We start from the raw sequence: 19,635 nt of genomic DNA, 5'->3' as shown, positions 1-19,635 counted from the left end.
CCCTCCAACAGTGATATTTTTAGATAGACACACTAGGACATTCTCATGTGAATACCATAGTGTCAACTAGAAAGTAAGTAAAGGTGAAAACTCATCTCAAATAAGACTTCTATTCAGTGACTTTTCTAAGGAGAAACCACTCAGAAACTTTGCTTTTTTTCATAGCTCTTTAATTCATCTTAGTCGTTAATTCAGGTCATCATCCTACAACTCTCACATGCCTGAAAGATCCATACTCCTGACAAGAAATCAGTGCAAAAATACAGAGCTCAAGTGTCAAAGACAAATTCCCAATTACATGTACGTAACTTGCAATGCAACCTTGCTAATCCAGGTAAGAGTTTCTGCCAGCTGAACTTCAGCACTCAAAAGGACATCATCTCAGTTTCAAGGCTGGGCAGCTGGTATTCCCCTCGTGTGGGAGTCTGTTCCTCATTCACATCAGTCACGGCACTCAGGACCAGGATCCTCTCCCCAGTGGGCTCCCCGTTTCTCAGTCACCAGCTTAATGAAGTAGCTATGGTTGGCATACAGCTTGAGCTTCTCACTGATGTCAACCCACTTCACCATCCCAGCGTCATCACCTGCTTCCAGAGGCAAGTTATCCATTGTCTCACCTGTTCACAAAACAAGCGTTAGGACATGCTGTTTTCTCCTACTTTCTCTTCTCACACCTGACCAGTTCTTCCTTTCCACAAGGCTCCCCCAAAGGCAGCAACCTGCAACTATTTCTCAGAGAGAAACCAATCAAGTAGCTCTCTGAGTCTGTGCTAGAAAACTTTTCCAGACTTGTATTAAACATTTTTTTCGGAAATTTGAGTGGCACAGCTACAACTCTTTATCGCCACTCCTAGGTTAACACCAGGGGCATGACAAGTTACCAGAAATCATTACAACAGCACAAGCCTAGCCAATCCCTCTGAGTCAATTAATTGTTTAACATCTGATTGCTTACTTTCTCAGGTACTACCCAACAAAATATGAACTGAATTCTGAAACTTACATATGCCTGCAATCTTGCCCTCTCCGCTCCCCAAATTACGATTTTATCAAAGTCACCGAAGTAAAAAACATAACCAGCAGAAAGGATGCAGAAAGGCTTTCTAGTTGCTCTTAAGTTTCTAAGTCAGATTTCCAGAGCAAGTCCCAGTACTTGTTAAAAAACAAACCAGAAAATGCTTATTAAAAAAAAGTATATTGGAAGCAAACACCAAAGGAACACCATGTTCATTTTTTTCTGGGGGCCAATAAATCAAAAACCAGCAGCATATTAAGCTTCACCACTATTATCTCTTAACTACCCAAGAGTGAAAATATCACTGTATGACTTCTGTCTGTCTGACCTCCACAGAAAGCAGACCGATTCACCTCAATAGGGGAAAGATGAGCATTCAGGATAACAGATCGATCCAAGAACTAGCAATGTATGCTCATTCCAATTAAATTATAGAAGGAATTAAAAGTACAACAATTGCTCTGGCAGAGTAACAGAGACAAAAAGTGTCAAGAGACAGCAAATAAGACAACAAAGACAAGAACGCAGTAAAGATCATCCAGCAGCCAGAGGCGATACACCTGAAGCAGGCACTGGTACTAACTGTGAAGAAATGAAACCCGAGAGCCATCCAACTCAGTCATTGAAATAGGAAATTAAACCCACTAAAGCTAAATACAGTGACTGGACGGTGACTGGCCTAGTGTTCAATCTATATAACAAATGCACATTCTGCGATTTGGAACTACGTAACACAAAAATAAATTATTTTCAGGCAAATCCCTTATGTTCCTTAATTCAGGACTGAAAGAAGTCCAAGGGGAATGACAACCAATACTGGCTGCAAGTGAACATGACAAAAGATGGGGGACCCTCACACCCATTGCTTTCAATCTAAGAATTAAACTCAACTTGCATTCTCTTCCACTTTCATGTCTCACCTCAGCCCCACGTATGCAAAAACATCTACACTAAAAAAGCAGCAAAAAGCACAAGCAGCAATGCCTACCTGTTTCATCGTGATAGTTCACAGCCTCCGTCTCCATCCACGCGTTGTCGGTGTTACGAGGGTCATCCACATATCCTTTGTACACCTACCTCAGTGGACAATCACAAGAAGTTCAAAAAAAAAAAAAGGTGGCACCATTAAAAATCACCTGCAATCACTCTTACAGAGTATGCAATTGTCCCTTCCCTGTCTTGTATCACAAAACCCTGAGCATCACAGCTTATCTTAATGACAGTGCATGCATTTTTTCATCTAACTAGCTGCAAGTTACCCTGAGGCTATCTCAAAAGACACAGCTTACCACAAAGTGCTCCTGGCTGAACAGCCTCTGCAGTTGCTTTTCCAAGCTTGCTTTTTCCTCAGGAGATTTCTGCAAGGAGTTCAAGGCCTCTTCCCCAAATTCTCGCTTCAGAGTAGCGCTGATCTTCTCCCCTGGGTCCACCATCCCCTGACAGTGGAGAAAAAACAAACTGAGGAGCCTAAGACCTCCCATGCTATCAATCTTTTACTGGTGCTTAGGACATTACACCCATACAAATCATGCTCCGGTTATGTGAGAAATTCTACACTTATTTGTAAAAAGCAAGCAGACACATCCTTCAAAAACTACAACAGGTAAGATTATACCTGCATTAAGCAAAGAACACCATCAAAATTAAGTACAAGTACTGCCTTGTAATGCAGGAACAGCAGAAAGCCTATCAATTGATGCCTGGGAGGATAAAGATAAATTGTTTATAGGACCTTTCTCTTCCCCTCTGCATCATGAGGCCATCCCCAAAAAGCAATTATATCACATGTATGCCTGTTATCTGCTTGTGGCCTTGCCAGAGAGATGTCCACCTTTTCCAAAGCTTTGCTCTTACCCCCGGGATGGCCCACTCCCCACAGTCTCTCCTCTTGATAGCTACGAACTGCAAGATGTTTTTGCCAGTAACTGGGTGAGCGATCTTATTGCCACTTCCATCCCTCTTCCACCTGCAGAAAGCGACAAATAAGGACATTTGTTGCTGCTGCTTCTTAGAAGGAAATCAAACAGCAAAGCTCCCACACAATGGCCTGTTGGAGGGCCAAGGCAGCGGATCAAGCACAGTTCTGGATCAAAGACAGACAAAAGCTGTCTGGGAAGATCTCGTCCCTCCATTTTTGCAGCTAGGTCCAGAACATTGGTATCTACTGTAACTCTCACTGTGAAGCCTTTATGCCTAACTATACTTCTACCTACCTGTAAGATAACAATAATTATGCTTTCTGCTATGACAAAGTATAAATTCCGGCTGCAACATTTCAAACCACTCACTCAGCACCAACAGAAGGCCTCAAACACCCACCACCGCACTCAGGATTTAGAATAACTGCAGTAATTACAGCAAAAAAAACTATCTAAATAAAGACAAAAATCAAATCTGTGTTTGTTTTACTTTAAAGGAAAAAAACAGCAGCATCAGTAGCCTTCTGAAAAGGGCAAGAACTAAAAGGCAGCAGCATGACTTTAACAGTGGTTCTGTCTTCAGTGCAGTATTCCTTAGCTTGCAGTTTGGTACCTACACCAGCTCCTCTGAAAGCTCAGGGTGTAATACACTTGATGTGAACTCACACAGGCTCTGGAGGCAAAACCACCATTAAAGCAGAGCACACACTGACAAAACAGACTAAACAAGCCCCATCTCCTTCTCCTGTACACCAGGCCACCCCAGTGTTTCCTCCTGTGCAAAACCAGGCACATCACTTCATTCACAGCTGAGGCACCAAGACAAAATCCTGTTCCAGCAATTTATTATGCCTCAGCTATGGTCCTTTGGTGCATTTTTCAGACAATAACAACGTGCCATGTTATGTTTTAATTTTCACGTTTGTTACTGAAGAGCATTTGTACACTGTATTTCTACTGAGTTGCACTTTCTTGATCTTTAATTTGCCTTCTCAGCATTTCAGAAGCAAAGGCTTGTAATGAACAGCAAGTCCTAGCTATTTTCCAGAACCAAAGGCTACAAAACCGTTGTGTTCCGTGTATCCACACATCTCTCCATGCACATATACATACAGGCTTATGCAGAGCAACACACAAAAAGCTGCCTGACACGCAGTTGCCGGTTCCCAAATGCACAGAAAAAGATGTGAATGCTTTTGCTTTACTGCACGCCACCTTTCAGTCACTTGTCCCTTACCTAGTCACAACAGGATCGGCGGCGTGGTTTGGCCCCCAGCGCCCTAATAGTCCTCTGCCTGTGAGACCAGTCCTTCCCGCGGGATTCCTGAAAGACACACCACAGCACATTAAATAAGTGTATGTCCCCATGTGGAGCTTCAAGTGTTCTGCAAAAGCAGCTCTAAGGAAGCTGAAATAACAAAGCTAAGGATAGCACCGTACATCCAGTGTCAGCACAAGCTTTAAAGAATAAAGAGATTTTCTCCTTCATTACCTTTTTGTGTCTGACAGTACAGGCAAAGAACAAAATAGCTTTATTTTCCAGATGACATATTCCTGATCAAGCTTTACTCTCATCACACAAACATAACCTGGTCTGGGAACCTAATCCAGTTTTCAGTTTACCAGACTACACGTGCACAGAGCATTTAATTACATAAAATTTCCAGAGGAAAAAGAAGAAATAAAATTCAGGTCTGATTACACATCTGTGCCACACGAGGATTTGTTAGTGGATGGAAACACTCATCTACTCTGCCATAGCGCACCTGAAAGGTATAAAAAACTTCAGAGCACAACACATGGTCCGATTGAGGGAGCAATTCCACCACACCCTACTATCAAAGGTGCTAATGACCTCCTCCTCCCAGTATCCCACAGCCCACTGTTGGGTCAGAACTGGCTAGCGTTTCAATGCCTTGCTGCCTTCTCAAAACAACCTTCTGGCACTGAAGTATTGTTTCTGCTGTCTTAAGGGGGGACCCTCTTGATTTTATTCTAGTAGGTACCATCTACCTAAATTGACACAGACCTGTAGGAGCTCTAAAACTGCATCACTGAAATGAATACGCAACGAAAATCACTCACCGGGGCCTCCCATTTTCAACCACATACAAGCCATTCCGACTCGTCCTCTCCACTTCTCCATCTCTCTCATTAAATTTGGGAGAAAAATTCTTATCACTGCAGAAAAAAAAAAAAAAAAGTAATTAGAAGCAAGTTAAAACCCAACACATCCCTCTTCACCAGAAAAGGTTGGAGGCCAGCCACCCAACCAACAACACCCATTTGGCTAATGAGCAGGTTTAGATGGAACTTAAACATAGGCCCTCCGTCTCCTGTGGGAAGCTATACAGTCTGAGCAATTACTGATGACTGTCTCTGTATTTAAATATTCAGCTAAGCGTGGCACTCTAAAGCATTTAACATTTTCTCCTCCTACAATTTCATTTAGAGGACATTTCAAAGCTGTTCTTGTTCATGTTAGGGAGCATTAGATTTTATCCAGCGACAAAGCTAACAAACACTTTCCTAACTGAAGAGCAGCAAGCAGTTACATGCTAAAAGCAATCAACAACTTTGCAAAAGTTTACTGCCTGTGCCTTGTGTGCACCTCTGAAAATAGAAGCACATGCTGGTAGGGTGGCCTACAGAAGCCTCCTTGCTGCTCCCCAAAGCAATTCCCCTCAAACCACCACAGGAGTCAATCTACTGACCAGCTTTTTCCTCACAATCCATTTGGGAAGCTACACTAAAAAACAATTCTGCATTTTCAAGCGTTACCAACACCTCCTCTGAGAGCATCTGGCAGTAGGTAACTCCATGCACCTCATCCCCTCACTAAATATTTTTTTTTTGTCAAAAACATTGGAAAATACATATCAGTGAGGGTTCTGAGAATTTTATTTCTCTCACAACACAGAACAGCTGTAGGAACAATTGCCCATTATTGCAATTAACTCAGTCGATCAGTATTTCCTCCTGCCCCGTTCAAGAAAGCCAAAGGCCACGCTTTCCACTCACCTGAGCTGAGGATCTGCCCACTTGGGACCAGCCAAAACAGCCGCTGCGGTGTACTCCACGGGATTATAATCTTCCCACTGGGTCAGCCAGCCCACTTTGTCTTCGGGAACTCGGCTACGCTCAACGCGCGAGCCGGGATACGGGGAGGTGAGGGCTTTGCTGTGGTGCCACCTGGCAACCTGGCAACTGCTGAGCATGTTAGCGGGGTGGAGATGGGACCAAAGGGCTGCAGACAAGTTACTGCAAGAGAAAAAGGGAGATTTTATTCCTGCAGCAGCGCAGGGCAAGCCAGATAGGGAACAACCCAGGAGCTCAGAGGGGTGCAGGAGGCGGCGGAGAGCACAGCCCTTCCAGAAGGGCCCCTGCAGCTCAGCCACCCCTGCGTGCACCCAGACCCCCCTGCAGCCCCCCGGCCCCTCGCAGCCCCGCTACCTGCGGGGCCGCAGCGCTGCAGCGAGCCCCAGCAGGGCGAGAGCCCGGTGCAGGCCCCAACCCGGCAGCATCCGCAGCCAGCACGGCCATGCCCAGAGAGGGGCGGGGAACCCCCGGAGCCCTCCTCCCGCGGGTTTGGGGCCGGCGCCCCCTGGCTGCGGGACGGGATGAGGGCGGTGGGAGCGGTGCGGGAGCTGGCGCTGTTCCTGGGCACGCTGCTCTATGCCTACGCCGAGGCGGCGGTGCGGCTGCTGCTGCCCGCCCGCAGGAAGGCCGTCGGCGGGGAGCTGGTGCTGCTGACGGGGGCCGGCCGCGGGCTGGGCAGGGCCACGGCCCGGGAGTTCGCCCGGCGCCAGAGCCGCCTGGTGCTGTGGGACGTGGACACGGTAACGGGGAGGGGGGCTCGGGGGGCGGCGGGGAAGGGGGGGGCGGCGGGGAAGGGGGGGGCTGCAGCGCCGGGACACGCGGGGAGATGCGGGGAGGGCAGGCGCTGAGCCGCGTTGCCAAGGGAGATGCTGCAGCAAGGAAGATTTTGGCAGCTTAGGGGGTGGTGGAAGATCGGAAAGCGTGCCCCTGAGGGTCTGCTTTCAGCACAAAGCACAGATTTCTCCAACATGATAGACAGCCGTCTTCATCAGATGCTGCTCCGCTCCAAAAATATTAAAAAAATCTCCAAAGATGCTCTCTTCTCGAGGTCCTCCCCCTGGGCAACATGTGGGCGTGCTACAGCAGCACACAACCTCTGCTCCTCTCCTTCCTGCCCCAGCACGGCCTCAGGGAGACGGCTGAGGAGTGCGAGAGGCTGGGAGCCACCGTGCACACCTTCGTGGTGGACTGCAGCAAGAGGGAGGAAATCTACAGCGCGGCGGAGAAGGTAGGGGAGCAGGTGCATGAGCACAAAGCTCAGCCATGTGGGCTTGGTGTTAGGAAGGGTTGGAAAAGTGCACCCGAGTTATTCCACTCACAGCATGCAAGTCTTGAAATCGCTGCCCTTTTGTTTCTGTACTGAGAGAAAAGCGGCCCTTTGGGTATCGCAGCCCAGCTCATCCTCCTTTGCAAGCCTCTGTCCCTGCGAGCCCCCACTTTAGGCTTTAGACCCATGAAGGAACACCTTCCTTTTAGCTTGCTGAGAAATAGACAGACACCACTGTGGAAATTTGAAAGACTTTGTTGTAGAAAGTAAGGTTCAGGTGGTCCAGAACATTCAGTATGTCTGCAGAGCCAGCTGTGACTGTGCAGACCATTTTTGTCTGTGGGTGAAGAGTCTATAAAAACTGGCACATGTACAAATATCACATCTAAATCAGCTTCCAGGATACTGCACACTTTCTACTCGATCAGGAAACACAGCATGATTTTCCTCTCCCTGAAAGAAAGATTTGTAAAAATTAAATTAATTGCTGCTCACTACCTTGCACTGTTGTGATAACAAACGACACGCGGCTGCATGTTCTTTTTGCCAAAAAGGTGAAGAAGGACATTGGTGATGTCTCCATCCTGGTGAACAATGCTGGTGTGATCACAGCTGCCGACCTGCTCTCGACCCAGGACCACCAGATTGAGAAAATGTTTGAGGTCAACATTCTCGCCCACATCTGGGTAAGGGCCTCTAGTGCAGTCGTCCCTCCGTGGTGGTGTGAGTGTTACTGAGGAGGTGGGGGCACCCTCAGCCAGGCACTGAGACCCTGCAGGCAGGAGATGCATGGCTCAAAAATGCAAAATATTTTTTTGTCACCAAGTCCTGAGAGCAGGCAGCAAGGTCAGCCTCTCCCCAGCTGCTCCTGTCAGCCCAGCAGGGCTCCAGGTCTCTACCCCAGGGCATTTTGTACCTGCCTGTATTGCTGACTCCCTTCTGGGCTCCTGGCACTGTCTCAGGTCCATCCTGGAACCGTTCTGCCTTTGCCTGTGTGTACCACCTCCCTTATACCCCTCCAGAACTTCTCCCTGCATGGAGGCGACATGGCTGGGCCCTATCAGAGCTAGGCCTTGCCTTCCCCTTCCCTGGGGACAGGGGCAGCTTTCAGCAGGAAAAACAGAGCGGTCAGTAAACAATTTCTGCTTGCAGGGGACTGAAAGGCGACAGGGGACTAAAGTGCTACAGATTGGGTGTGCTGAGGAAAGACACCAGCAGCGTGGCTGCTGACAAGTGAAACCTAAAGCTAGGCAATGTGAACATCAGCTTCTGTCAATCCCTGGCTTTGCTGAAAGGCTCCTTTTGGAAACTGGGATGCAAATTGTCCCAGCTAAAAGGAGACTGGGTGTCTCTGTGGTTCTCAGGAGTTCCCCCAGGACCAGGGGTAGCCTTAGTCACTGAACTGCACATAACTGGGTTACTTAATTGCATGTAATTGAGGCCAGTGTTAAGACTCCTAAGAAGTCACTGTTCCTTTCCTCCTCCACATGCCCCACCTCTTCTTCTTGTTCTAAAACCCTTTCCAGACAACCAGAGCTTTTCTGCCAGCAATGATGGACAACAACCGGGGTCACATTGTTACGGTGGCTTCTGCAGCAGGTCATTTTGTAACCTCTTTCATGGTGGCTTACTGGTAAGTGACTTCCAAATCAGCTCTCTTCATTTCCTGTTTTTAATTGTGTCTTCTCCACCAGCACGCACGGAGTAACCGAAATAATCATCCCACTGAATAAGCTACTTCAAAGAGCAATGCTAAGGAGAAAAAAAAAAAACACAACACCCGTCAAATAAGGACCCACAGAGGTACCCACTAATTTCATTATTAGCTCTGACTGAGGTGATTCAGTAAAGGATTAGTGATGTGACCAATCAACTAATGAAATCTTCTTACTTTTTTTCTCTCCATACCTAATCCAGATTTTGCATTGTTAAAAAAAAAAACTGCTGAGAGGCCAAAGTACTGCCCAAGTTTAACAAAAATGGATGCACAAAATTGGAGCAATACTATTGTCTGGCATAATGTCATACTGCATCTGACCTAGCCCTCTACAATAGTGTTTCCCAGCAGAACCATCTTTCCCTGGGTATGTTCCTTCATGGGGAGTCACTGTTGGCCATGTAAGAACACCTGAGCCAGGACTTTTAGTTGTATTACACTGTTAAACTTATTTGATATTGCTCCTTTGATTTGTTTCTGCTTGGTTCTGTTTTCTACTCCTGGCCTCCACAAACTTCAGTCGCACTAAATTGCTTAAGTCCTTCATTTCAAATCTCATGCTTCAACTTCACAACATGCTCCACATGATACAAGAAGCAGTAGGATTGTTACCCATACCTATAATCCCATTTGTTCTTAAATTTGCGCACTTCAGAAAATTCTTCAAAATAATTCAGCTTAAAACATTCAAAGTCAGCTGTATGGATCCACACACACTCATTTCCTAGCATTCATCTGCCTGCTCAGTACTAACCTACTTTTTTAGAGTCACCCACTTCACATCCCACTATGCCCTCCCCTGGCAGCATTATGTATTTCTGTGATACGCTGTGAGACAGTAAAAGCCAGCATCAGTTCCTTTCCCATCTCTTAGAGATGGATTACACGTCTTCTCCTGCTAGTCAGTACTGGGTGTTCTTTCAGCTCCTTTCTATTTACATCATGTTGGAAATAGCATTCCCACCTTCTCATTTGTGACGTTTTTTCCTCACCAGTTCAAGCAAGTTTGCTGCAGTTGGATTTCATAAAGCTCTAACCGAGGAACTATCAACCCTGGGAAAGAATGGAATAAAAACAACATGTGTCTGCCCAGTTTTTATGAACACTGGATTTGTCAAAAACCCCCGTACAAGGTAATGTTTTGATAAAAGCCACATCTCAGCCTGCCTTTCTTTGTATTTAGATGGATTTACCCCTGCTTTAGGGCTTGCTTTCAACCTGTATATCAAAGGGTAAATAAAATTGGCTGAATATAAATCTCTTTCTGCATTATCATTTCAACCACAAGACCTGCATTTGAATTACCTGACTTTGCCTGCAGCTGAAGTATCCTACTTCGCATTCAACTCTCCCATGTCTTACCTATATCATTCTTAAATTTATGCTTTCCTTTCATTTTAGGCTTGGAAGGATTTTGGAAGTTGATGAAGTTGTGAAAGAAATGATGGAAGGAATACTGACTAACAAGAAAATGGTTTTTGTTCCACCACAGCTGAGCATTGCTTTATTTACTGACATGTAAGTGACATTAAAAAAAAGGGGGGGGAGGAAATATTCAACACAACCACGTGAGTGTAGAAGCATCAGACTTGAACCATCCGATTCAAGTTTTACCATTGGAATAAGTGTCTTTTGCTTTCACAGTAGGAAAGCTAGCTGTTGGTATCATTGAAATACATGTAAATACCCCTGAACGATGGCTAGACACCCAAAGTCTACATTCAATTCAGTTCCATTTATTTTCTACCATCTTTAATATCTTTAACCAATACGCTAGGTCATTAAAATTGTTCCTTATTTGACTTCAGTATGTCTATAGCCACTTGAAAATGCATCTGTCTGCAGACTTTTTTTCTGATTGAATTATCTCAAGTATCATACACCACATGTCAAGGCTAAGGAATTACATAGTGATTCTTCCTAATGACAATAGGAGAAATAAAGGCATTTGTTGAGTCCTGTTGTAGGTCGTTACAACCCACTGTTTGCAGACAGCTGCTGAGTGGGGAACTTGACTGCTCCACAGGCTGACAGGGAGGTTCCAGCCCTAGAAGGCACATCAGAACAACTAAATTACCACATCAGTTAGCTTCTACAGTACCTCAAAAAACCCTTGTAACAACTTGGGGAGAAGACAACTTGGCTCTAACCAAAACCTCCTATTTATGAGAGCCTGTAAAGACTCTTCTGTTTTCCCCAAATTCCTCAACCAACCAGATGAGGTTTTGAAAGCAAAGAGAAGGCAAAGGCAATTCTCACCTTATTTTTAATGCACATGCATACATTCAGTGTAAATCTTCCTGGATGCAGCAGCAATGCAGCAACCAGTGTCCTGCCCAGGGGATACCTGGCCTTGGAGTTGTCATCAAAGGAGGAAGCTGGTGAAGGGATCAGAAATAAAGCTAGCCAAAGAATTTCAAGGGCTATGTATCCTTGGGAACTACTCCCAGTTTCAGTTTTGGTCTCTGTCTGAGGTGAGCACGCATTCTGCACCCAGACCAGCTCTTGTCCCACCTGTGCTGCCACTTTTCCAATGACCCAAGTTCTCATCTTAAATTTCATTGCATGGTTTTATCTTTCAGGTTGATTCCAGAACGTGTCTCAAGATTTCTGAAAAAGCTGACAGATGTTAAGTTTGACGCAATTGTTGGACACTGGAGCAAACAGTGAACAGCAAGTTGTTTGTCATTTCCCCATGGCATGAGTGAAAACAGAACATGGACCATGTGTAGCGCAGCGGTTTTGATTCAGAGCAGAAGCAAGAAGCAAGACAGGCCACCACCGCCCTTCACACATGCAGCAGGTACACACCTGCATAACATGGAGTGTTGCCAGAGCAGAGATGCAGCTCTGCAAGTCAGAAGGGCTGTTTTAGCTGTGCATTGTGTCATCGCTAGCTCCTTCCCTGCTTCTCGCATGCACCGAAGCAGACAGGAAATGCAGCAAAGCCCATTTTGGGACAACAGAGGGATTGCCTGAGTATATGTGTTAATCTGGATTCATCACTGAGCAAAGTGATTTTGTGGGAAGAAATTCATATGGGTGGTCTGCTTCACCTCAATGAATTGTTTAAATTTTAAAAGCCTGTAACACATGCTCCATTTTATGTGCTTTTGTAGTGAGTACCTGAAAGAACACAACCTTTTAATCAAGTGTTACCTGAGTATGTTGATTGTCACGTTATGCATGAGCAACATCAGCACGACTTGTACAGAATAAATGCAGTTCTTTACCCAAAAGGTGCCTCGCAGCAGTTCAGCCATAGCCAGGTCCTAGAGGTGTATTTAAGGCACAGCAGCATCGAGTAACGCGCCCTCTGCCGGTGTCATTTCCCACATGGCTTGGTAATCCCCAGACTTTCCAAACAGCTTCCTCTAAAACGGGTGCAGTATTTCTTGGCCAGTTACCGGGTGCCCTTCTGCATTTCATGGTCACCTGAGAACGCAACTTATTTCAACCAAAGGTAGGAGAAGCTGCACTGGAGGAAAAAAAAAAAAAGACATGGACTTGTTGCCCTCACACTAGCAGGCACTCGTGTCTTTAAATAAAAATCAAGGAGATACTAAAAACCTGGAAGCTCCTCATTCAAGTGCCAGGGGTGAGCTGAAGTGGAAGTCCATGGGACTTGTACACCAGTACAGACCAGAAGAGAAAGCCTTAGCAGGGAAGCCAGCGACTGCTGGATAAGCCTTCATTTCAGCTCACTGACACACATGCACAGCAATGAGGGTTTTCATATTCCACTCCTTTTAAACACTGGCACTGTTCATCGCACGAGCTGCCACAGCTCCAGCAACCTGGGACGATTCCTGGCTTCCCCCTCCCCACCCTGCTCTGCCCCTTGCATGGTTTCCCAGCAGGAGGGGACAATCCCAGCGCTGGGGCTGACAACCTGCCAACGGGCAGGCCTGTGTGGGGCACGCCCCCAGAGGAGCCCCGCTGCCCCTCACAAGCCACTGCCTCCTTCCCTGGGCACCACTGTGACCAGGAAGAGGTTAAGCCTCCAAAGGTCTGTGTAAACTCCCCTTGGCCTGTGGAACAGCAGAACACCAGGCGATGAAACGCCGGTCAAAGACCTCTTCAGAGCACAGAGAGGTTTTCTGCCTACTTGTGCAACTGCTGGCTGCATAGCTGTTTGAGGGAGGTCTGAACACACTGCTGCATTAAGCACAGCTACACATGGGTGACTTTCTGTGTAATCCTTTATCTCCATACCAATGTTTTCTTGGCCTCCTCAGTTCTCTCCCTGGCCACCAGAGTCAATACAGCTCAAGCTTACCCCAAAATCTGGTTGTTTGGTACCTGGTGGAAACCTATGCTATCAAACTTCATATAGCTACTTGCAGCAAAGCCCCAAACTCAAACAGAGGTATCTTGCATGCCAGCTTAGGGCACTCAGGAGCCTGGTGGGGACTCTGCTCTCGTGCTCTGCCTCCCCCTTGGCCGCCTCTAGGAGCTGGCATTCCCCTGCCTCAGCCCCAGCCCCAACTGGAGGCCAATGCCAGGAGAGAGGCAGCACTGCTGAGCTGTGAAATCAGGGCCTGGCTGAACCACCAAACATGTTAATTAGGAAGAGGAAAAAGTTCCAGGAGAAAACCAGCACCTAGCTCTGAGCATCCCCACTGGCTTCAAATATCTTCTCCCACTGTAAGTATGAGCAACTGTGGAGCCAAAGTACAGCAACAAGACCTCTAACAACTCATTTTAGCTGTAAGCCAACCCTAGTTAGAGGGCAGATATGTAGGGAGCCTTCACTCTCCCCAGACCAGGGAAAAAATCCTTGTGTACAATTATAAACATGATTCAAATCCATCCAAATTTCAAACTGAAAAGTAAAAGAGGAAAAACAATCTTTCAAACAAGACTAAGCAGTTACATTGTTTGAGGAGGGTGACGGAATTCAAGTGATTCACAGTTGAATTCCTTCCATTTTCTACAATTATGTTATAGTAATAGTAGGAAGTAATAGTACATCCTACAAAGGCAGACCCCATTCCCCCCTCCACCTGAACCATAAAGCTAACGGGGTGCTCGACACAGGAACATCTTTCATAAGCTAAGGGCGGCTGCCCAACAAAACCCATCTCATTGACAGTTCCCCCGTAAGCCTGGCCTGTCACCACATGCACCATTACCCAGCAGCCTGTACGCATAAACCCAGATTAGACGTACAAACAGCACACACAGTCTGCTAATTCCTTTTGATAAAAAGCCTTTCTCTGGGCCTTGGCATCTCTGAGGAAGAGGAACTTTTGACAGCCTTTTCTTCTGCCTGGCCGCAGCCTATTGCTTACTTGCTCTTTCTACAGCCATGAGTCAGCCCGCTTCGAGCGATGCAGGTGAGTTCGTTGCCTGTTTTAGGGCAGGACAATGCACAAGGGACTGTCCTGATCTCCGCAGGCTAACCCAACAGTGCTGTGCTCCGGTCAAATGATAGGAAAAGGTGCAGTGAACCAGAATTCATCAGGACAAATGGGAAAGAAAGGCCCTTAAACCACCCAAGCTACACGGGGAAGGTGACTACCCCCCAAGACCAGTACAGCCTTGGAGATCTGAAGTGCCCGGCACGTGAAGGAGCTGGCTTCCCACCTGCTCCAGAGGTCTCCGTGATGCCACTGCTTCCATGTTTCCACTGCAGGGCACAGAGGAGGAGCACCTGCTGGCGTACACATGAAGGGATGCTGCCCTCCCAGAGTGCTACCTCAGTGAGATATTCAGCTCAGCTCCTGTCCTCTGCTGTGGGGGGAGTTGCAGTTGCTCGTTAACCTACAAATCATAAACACCAGTAAAAATAAGGACCACTTGTTTCACCTGCCAGTGTGTTAACCAGTAACAATAACACTGCAGTTAACTTATGAAGTTGGTAAAAGAAAGGTTGTGACCTTCTGTGGACTCAATTGCTTCCACTTGGTTTTAATGAGTCTAAGTTAAAATTAGTCACAAGTATTTATCCTCTCTACAAGGAAGAGACATCAGTGAAGTCTCATACATCTGGCACCCTCCTTGGAGATACATCTCCCCCTTATGAACATGCTCATTGTGTAGGGTTTTAGTGGGAACAATCTTAACTCTGCAGTTGCTTAAAGATGAACCAGAGTAAAAATATCACATTTATTGACTTTCCTTCTATTCCAGTGAAAACATCAGGTCAATGTTAAGTGAGATGGAAAAAGCAGATAGGGCTAAATGTTCTTACACAGGTCCATTTAGGTAGATACGAGTTCAGGATGTATATATAACCTCCAGTCCACATTGAACAATAGCTTTGTTAGGCTAAAGATCAGAAATAGTCCACAAACAGCACAAATCAGCAAAACAACCTCCAGCTGGTTTCCACTGACTGGCACCCAATCATAAAACTGTTCTCTACAACTTGGGGAAATTGCTCAGTTAAGTGGGTTCCCTCCACATGTAGAGCTGACCGCCTCTGCTCCAACATTAACAAGCCACCAAGACACAGCTGCTGAAGACAAGCAGCCTTCTCTCCTCACTTACCTGACAATCTGGATCTCTGTTTCCAACTCCCTGTGCTGTACTGATACCAGAGGTTCTTGCCTTCAGTCTCATTTCAGCCCACCTGCAGGGCCACATGTAGGACTCCAGAAAGAAGGAAACACCAGCCTCACAGGTCAGCAGTAACTTGAATTCACAAAGTCCTGCTTCCTCAGGAAATCCAAGGTTCTTTTCCTCACAACATCACAGAATGGCTTAAATCGGAAAGGGACCTCTGGACATGATCTGCTCAAGCACAACCACCTAGAGCAGGTTGACCAGGACCACACTCATGTGGCTTTTGAATACCTTCAAGGAGAGAAACACCACAAGTCCTCTGGGCAACCTTTCCCAGTGCTCAGTCATGCCCACAGTAAGAAAGAATTTTTTTATTATTTTTTTTTTAAAGTGTTCCCTGATGCTCACTTTGAAACTCCCATTTCACATTGTGCCCATTGCCTCCTGACCTGTCACTGGGCACCACTGAGAAGAGCCCAGCTCCAGCTCCTTGACATCCTCCCTTGTGGGATTTACAGACATGGATCAGATCCCCCCAGACCTTCTCCTCTAAGCTGAACAGTCCCCGCTCTCTCAGCCTTTCCTCATAGGTACTCCAGGCCCTTAACCTTCTCTGAGGCCCCTCGCTAGACTCCCCCCCCTGCAGCCCCAAGTCTCCCTTGTACTGTGGAGCACCCACCAATACCCAGCACTCCAGGTGTGGCCTCACCAGTGCAGAACAGAGGGGAAGAACTGCCTCCTTCAACCTGCTGGCAATGCTTTACCTAGTGCAGGCCAGGACACCAGCAGTCTTTTTCACTGCCAGGGCACATTGCTGGCTCATATTGAGTGTGGTATCTTACCCAGGCTGACTACTGATCATTTTCTTGTCCTTCACATGCCTGGAAAGGGCCTCCCAGATCAGCTTCTCCATCCATTTTGGACATCGTAACTCTCCATCTCAGTTAGTAGCTTCAGTACTCTGGGCACTGCTATCACACAAGCATTCCTGCAGCAACACTGAAATGCAGAACCCTATAGTCAGGCAAAGATCTTTAGTGAAACAGGCAACAGCCATTCTTTTGTAACATATACTTCCACTGCCAAATCCATCGATCCGCCGAGGATTATATGAAAAACATCACATAAAGGTCATTTGCAAAATCTGGCTGCTTTATCAGGTGAGAAGTAATTAAACTAAACAGCCAGCGGGGTTTATGAGGATATGACACATGACACCTTCCAGCTTCCTGATGTGTGCCACGCTACCCAGCAGCGTATATATAGACGCCGGCCGTCCAGGCAGCGCTATCACCGCAGCCAGCCGACTTCTCCTGACCCACTGACCAGCCGCTCAACATGCAACCCAAAGGTAGTACCGGGGAGAGCTCTTACCGCACTGCTTGCAGGACAGAAATCTGCTTGGGTATGGCTGCAAACTGCAGGGGAGGGAAGGGAACAGAAGGGAAAGTCCACAATGAGGGTGGGAGATGCTCAAAGCCCAGCTGGAGCAGCCCTGCACCAGCTGCTGCAGCCGACCCAGCCTGCATGTGCGCTCCTCGCGCCTTCCCTTCTGCTGGAACTGGGGTGCTGCAACTCTGTGCCATCTGCTCCACAGGCGTCTCGCTCAAAATGAAGCTCCTCCTGCTGTCCTGCGTCATGAGCATGGTCCTTGCTGTCGCCAATGCTGTAAGTACTGAACAAAGAAACAAGCGGGCAGCCGATGCGGGCAACCTTCACATTGTCACTTGGAAATCGCAAGGTTTTGTAACCGATGGGAGAGCCTCAGAAATACCAATGGCTGGTGCAAGGCTGAACACATGTACTGTACTCCCATTCCAGACTCCTGGCTTAAGATCGAGTCCTGCTCAAACTTTAAAGCAAAAGAGAAATTGCAAGGTCACTCCCAGCCCATCAGTGGGCCCCCCCAATTCCTTCTTCGCATAGCTGACTATTTTCCAGACACTGAAGAACAAGTTTCCTCTGCAGATCTTGGCTTTCTAACAGGATACACTTAAAAATAAACAACTGAATGCTTTGTTTAAAACAAACAAACAATCAAAAAAAAAAAAAAAAACAAATAGAAGTGTTTTTGTTCTTTCTAGTGTGTTTTGCTCTAACAAAAAATTGTTTCTTCTTCTACAGCAAGACGACAGCGATAGCTCTGGTGGGGAGAGCACTGAGGCGGTAAGGCTTCTGTTTCTAAATTACTGGGTCTCACCAGTTGTAACATTCAGATTTAACTAGGCCCTGATCTGGAAAACACTGATGAACAATGCCTTTCTTTTCACAGCCAACAACACGACCCCCAACAAGACGACCCATTTTCTGGCCTTTTCGTCCCATTATTCGCCCCTTCCTGGAAAGGCTCAAGGCTGCTCGATCTTCCTGATTGCAAGCCTGAGGTAAGCAACGTATCTTGTACAAAAATAAGTCTTCAGCAAGCACGGCCATGACATTTGCCTACTTTTTCCATTCTGCACTGTAATCATTCTGCAGAGTACTTTGCAGAACTTAAGTGATTTTCATTTCCTTCAGCATTGCACATTATCTTAATCACTTCACAGAGAAGAAAGAAACATGCTACTTGGACTTGCCACACCATAGCCAGTCATACACCCAGCTGTCAGGAGCTGCCCAGCTACCTCCCATGAACACAGAAACAGCCTCCTCTCGGGGCTATGGCTTCAAAAGACAATTACACTGCTAAGGGTTCATATAAAGCATTCATTGAGACGTTAAAACAATTAACTGCTCTTGGTTCTAACCTGCGATTCTCCTACTGCTCTGCAGGTGCCTACCTGGATAACCATGGCTGTCTCCTGCAGGACGCTGCTGCTTCTAGATGATCTTCTACTTCCCACCTCTCCTTCACACCTTCTGTCAGCAATGCGCTGAAAACGGAGGACCACCACCAACAGGGTCCCTGTTTTACACGCCCACTACTGAAGCTGGTGTGTGTCTCTCAACCCTTCTCTGCTTCATTTCTAAATCTGAATAAATGCTGAGCATCAAATGACTAAGGTCTCTTTGTCTCTTAATTATTTCTTGGGGAAAAGAAACACACAAATGTCACTTCAGCGACCCTGCTTGCAATGAGCATGAGTAGGAAAGGAAGGGAACTCCTGAGGCTGGCTTTGCCTTTTGTCCATGCTGAGATTCACAGGCTCTCTCAGGTCTTTATCTGGCCCTACCAAATACTACCCAGCCTCCTCTCTGTGCTTTTAAGAGACTATTTATCACAAACATGGCCACTGAAGCCAACACCAGATCTTAACTACAATTTAAGACAGTGTTTTTGTAAACAAGATCCACGTAAGCTTAAACAGCAACAGAAAGCATTTATGTAGTGTTAGTAATACTGTACAAGATATAAAGTATGGCGAAAGATGTGTACAGGGATTTGAAGGGAACCTCAAGGCTATTAGCATGTTTTAGACAGAGACATTCCAAGACATTAGGATGTAACTGTTAATCCTACACAGGTATGTAACCAGGGCATCACAGCTTATTTCCATGACAGATGTATTTTTTCAGTTCCTAACTAGCTGCAAGTCATCCCGAGGCTCTCTCAAAAGACACACAGCTCACCACAAAGCGCCCTGGGCTGAGCGAGCTCTGGAGTCACTTCCCCAAGCTTCCCATTTCCTCGGGCCATTTCTGCAAGGAGCTCAAGGCCCCTTCCCCAAATTGCTGCCTAAGAGTGGCGCTGATCTTCTCCCCCGGGTCCACCATCCCCCTAAAGGGGGAAGGAAAAAAAGAAAGAGACAGAAGCGCGCATCCCTAAGGGCTCCCCAGCTGCCCCCCTTTTCAGCAGCGCTGAGGACACCGCACCCCCTCGCACCGGCTGTGGTTATGGGAGGAGTCCCACATTTACTTGACAAAAGGCAGCAAACCCCCCGGCTAGGGGGAGTTTAAACTCTCAAAATTAGCATGGGCTAAAGGACACGTGCCCAAAGCGCAAGACAAGGGCAGAATGAAGCAGCCACCGCCCTACAGCCAGCAGGCGGCCCCACACAGCCACGGGGCACCTCACCGCCCCCCTGAGGCGCCCAACGGCCGCCCGCCATTTCCCCTCCTCCCCGCCCACTGCTCCGCGCTGCGCTCCCCGGTTGGCTGCCCCCTGCCC

At 47.0% G+C, this 19,635-nt stretch overlaps 2 protein-coding genes and 1 long non-coding RNA gene across 3 annotated transcripts; 1 reads left to right on the top strand and 2 right to left on the bottom strand.

Annotated features, from left to right (window-relative positions):
- Window positions 1–148: 148 nt before the first annotated feature.
- NUDT9 (nudix hydrolase 9) lies at window positions 149–6,523 on the bottom strand. Its single transcript, XM_072037548.1, has 8 exons — window positions 6,388–6,523; window positions 5,956–6,195; window positions 5,020–5,115; window positions 4,172–4,258; window positions 2,870–2,981; window positions 2,305–2,451; window positions 2,004–2,088; window positions 149–617 (listed from the first exon to the last, which is right to left on the bottom strand). Exons 1-8 carry the CDS (start codon window positions 6,456–6,458, stop codon window positions 442–444), a joined length of 1,014 nt encoding a protein of 337 aa, XP_071893649.1. The 5' UTR covers window positions 6,459–6,523; the 3' UTR covers window positions 149–441.
- Window positions 6,524–6,554: 31 nt separating this feature from the next.
- LOC101792948 (estradiol 17-beta-dehydrogenase 11) lies at window positions 6,555–12,173 on the top strand. The gene is made up of 7 exons (XM_027456243.3): window positions 6,555–6,773; window positions 7,154–7,261; window positions 7,855–7,986; window positions 8,827–8,933; window positions 10,013–10,150; window positions 10,419–10,535; window positions 11,600–12,173. The coding sequence occupies exons 1-7, from the start codon at window positions 6,555–6,557 to the stop codon at window positions 11,685–11,687; spliced, it is 909 nt and encodes a 302-aa protein (XP_027312044.1). The 3' UTR covers window positions 11,688–12,173.
- LOC140002476 (uncharacterized) lies at window positions 10,490–18,444 on the bottom strand. The gene is made up of 6 exons (XR_011809163.1): window positions 18,308–18,444; window positions 16,902–17,202; window positions 16,370–16,526; window positions 15,513–15,818; window positions 14,607–14,783; window positions 10,490–12,495 (listed from the first exon to the last, which is right to left on the bottom strand). It is a non-coding gene; the product is annotated as an uncharacterized lncRNA (long non-coding RNA).
- Window positions 18,445–19,635: the final 1,191 nt, after the last annotated feature.

This window comes from Anas platyrhynchos, chromosome 4 (genome assembly GCF_047663525.1).
Source record: "Anas platyrhynchos isolate ZD024472 breed Pekin duck chromosome 4, IASCAAS_PekinDuck_T2T, whole genome shotgun sequence".
Lineage (NCBI taxonomy): Eukaryota > Metazoa > Chordata > Aves > Anseriformes > Anatidae > Anas > Anas platyrhynchos.
The sequence above is the reverse complement of the archived record's forward strand: the minus strand, read 5'-3'. Positions and strand labels throughout refer to the sequence as shown.

Excerpts from the sequence above, each read along its gene's own strand:
- LOC101792948 (XM_027456243.3), top strand. The coding sequence starts at position 6,555 with ATGAGGGCGGTGGGAGCGGTGCGGGAGCTGGCGCTGTTCCTGGGCACG. Across the intron at positions 6,774-7,153 it reads TGCTGTGGGACGTGGACACG|CACGGCCTCAGGGAGACGGC; the intron begins GTAACGGGGAGG and ends TTCCTGCCCCAG. Across the intron at positions 10,536-11,599 it reads ATTGCTTTATTTACTGACAT|GTTGATTCCAGAACGTGTCT; the intron begins GTAAGTGACATT and ends TTTATCTTTCAG.
- NUDT9 (XM_072037548.1), bottom strand. The coding sequence starts at position 6,458 with ATGCTGCCGGGTTGGGGCCTGCACCGGGCTCTCGCCCTGCTGGGGCTC. Across the intron at positions 6,196-6,387 it reads GCAGCGCTGCGGCCCCGCAG|TAACTTGTCTGCAGCCCTTT; the intron begins GTAGCGGGGCTG and ends TTTCTCTTGCAG. Across the intron at positions 618-2,003 it reads GAACTATCACGATGAAACAG|GTGAGACAATGGATAACTTG; the intron begins GTAGGCATTGCT and ends TTTTGTGAACAG.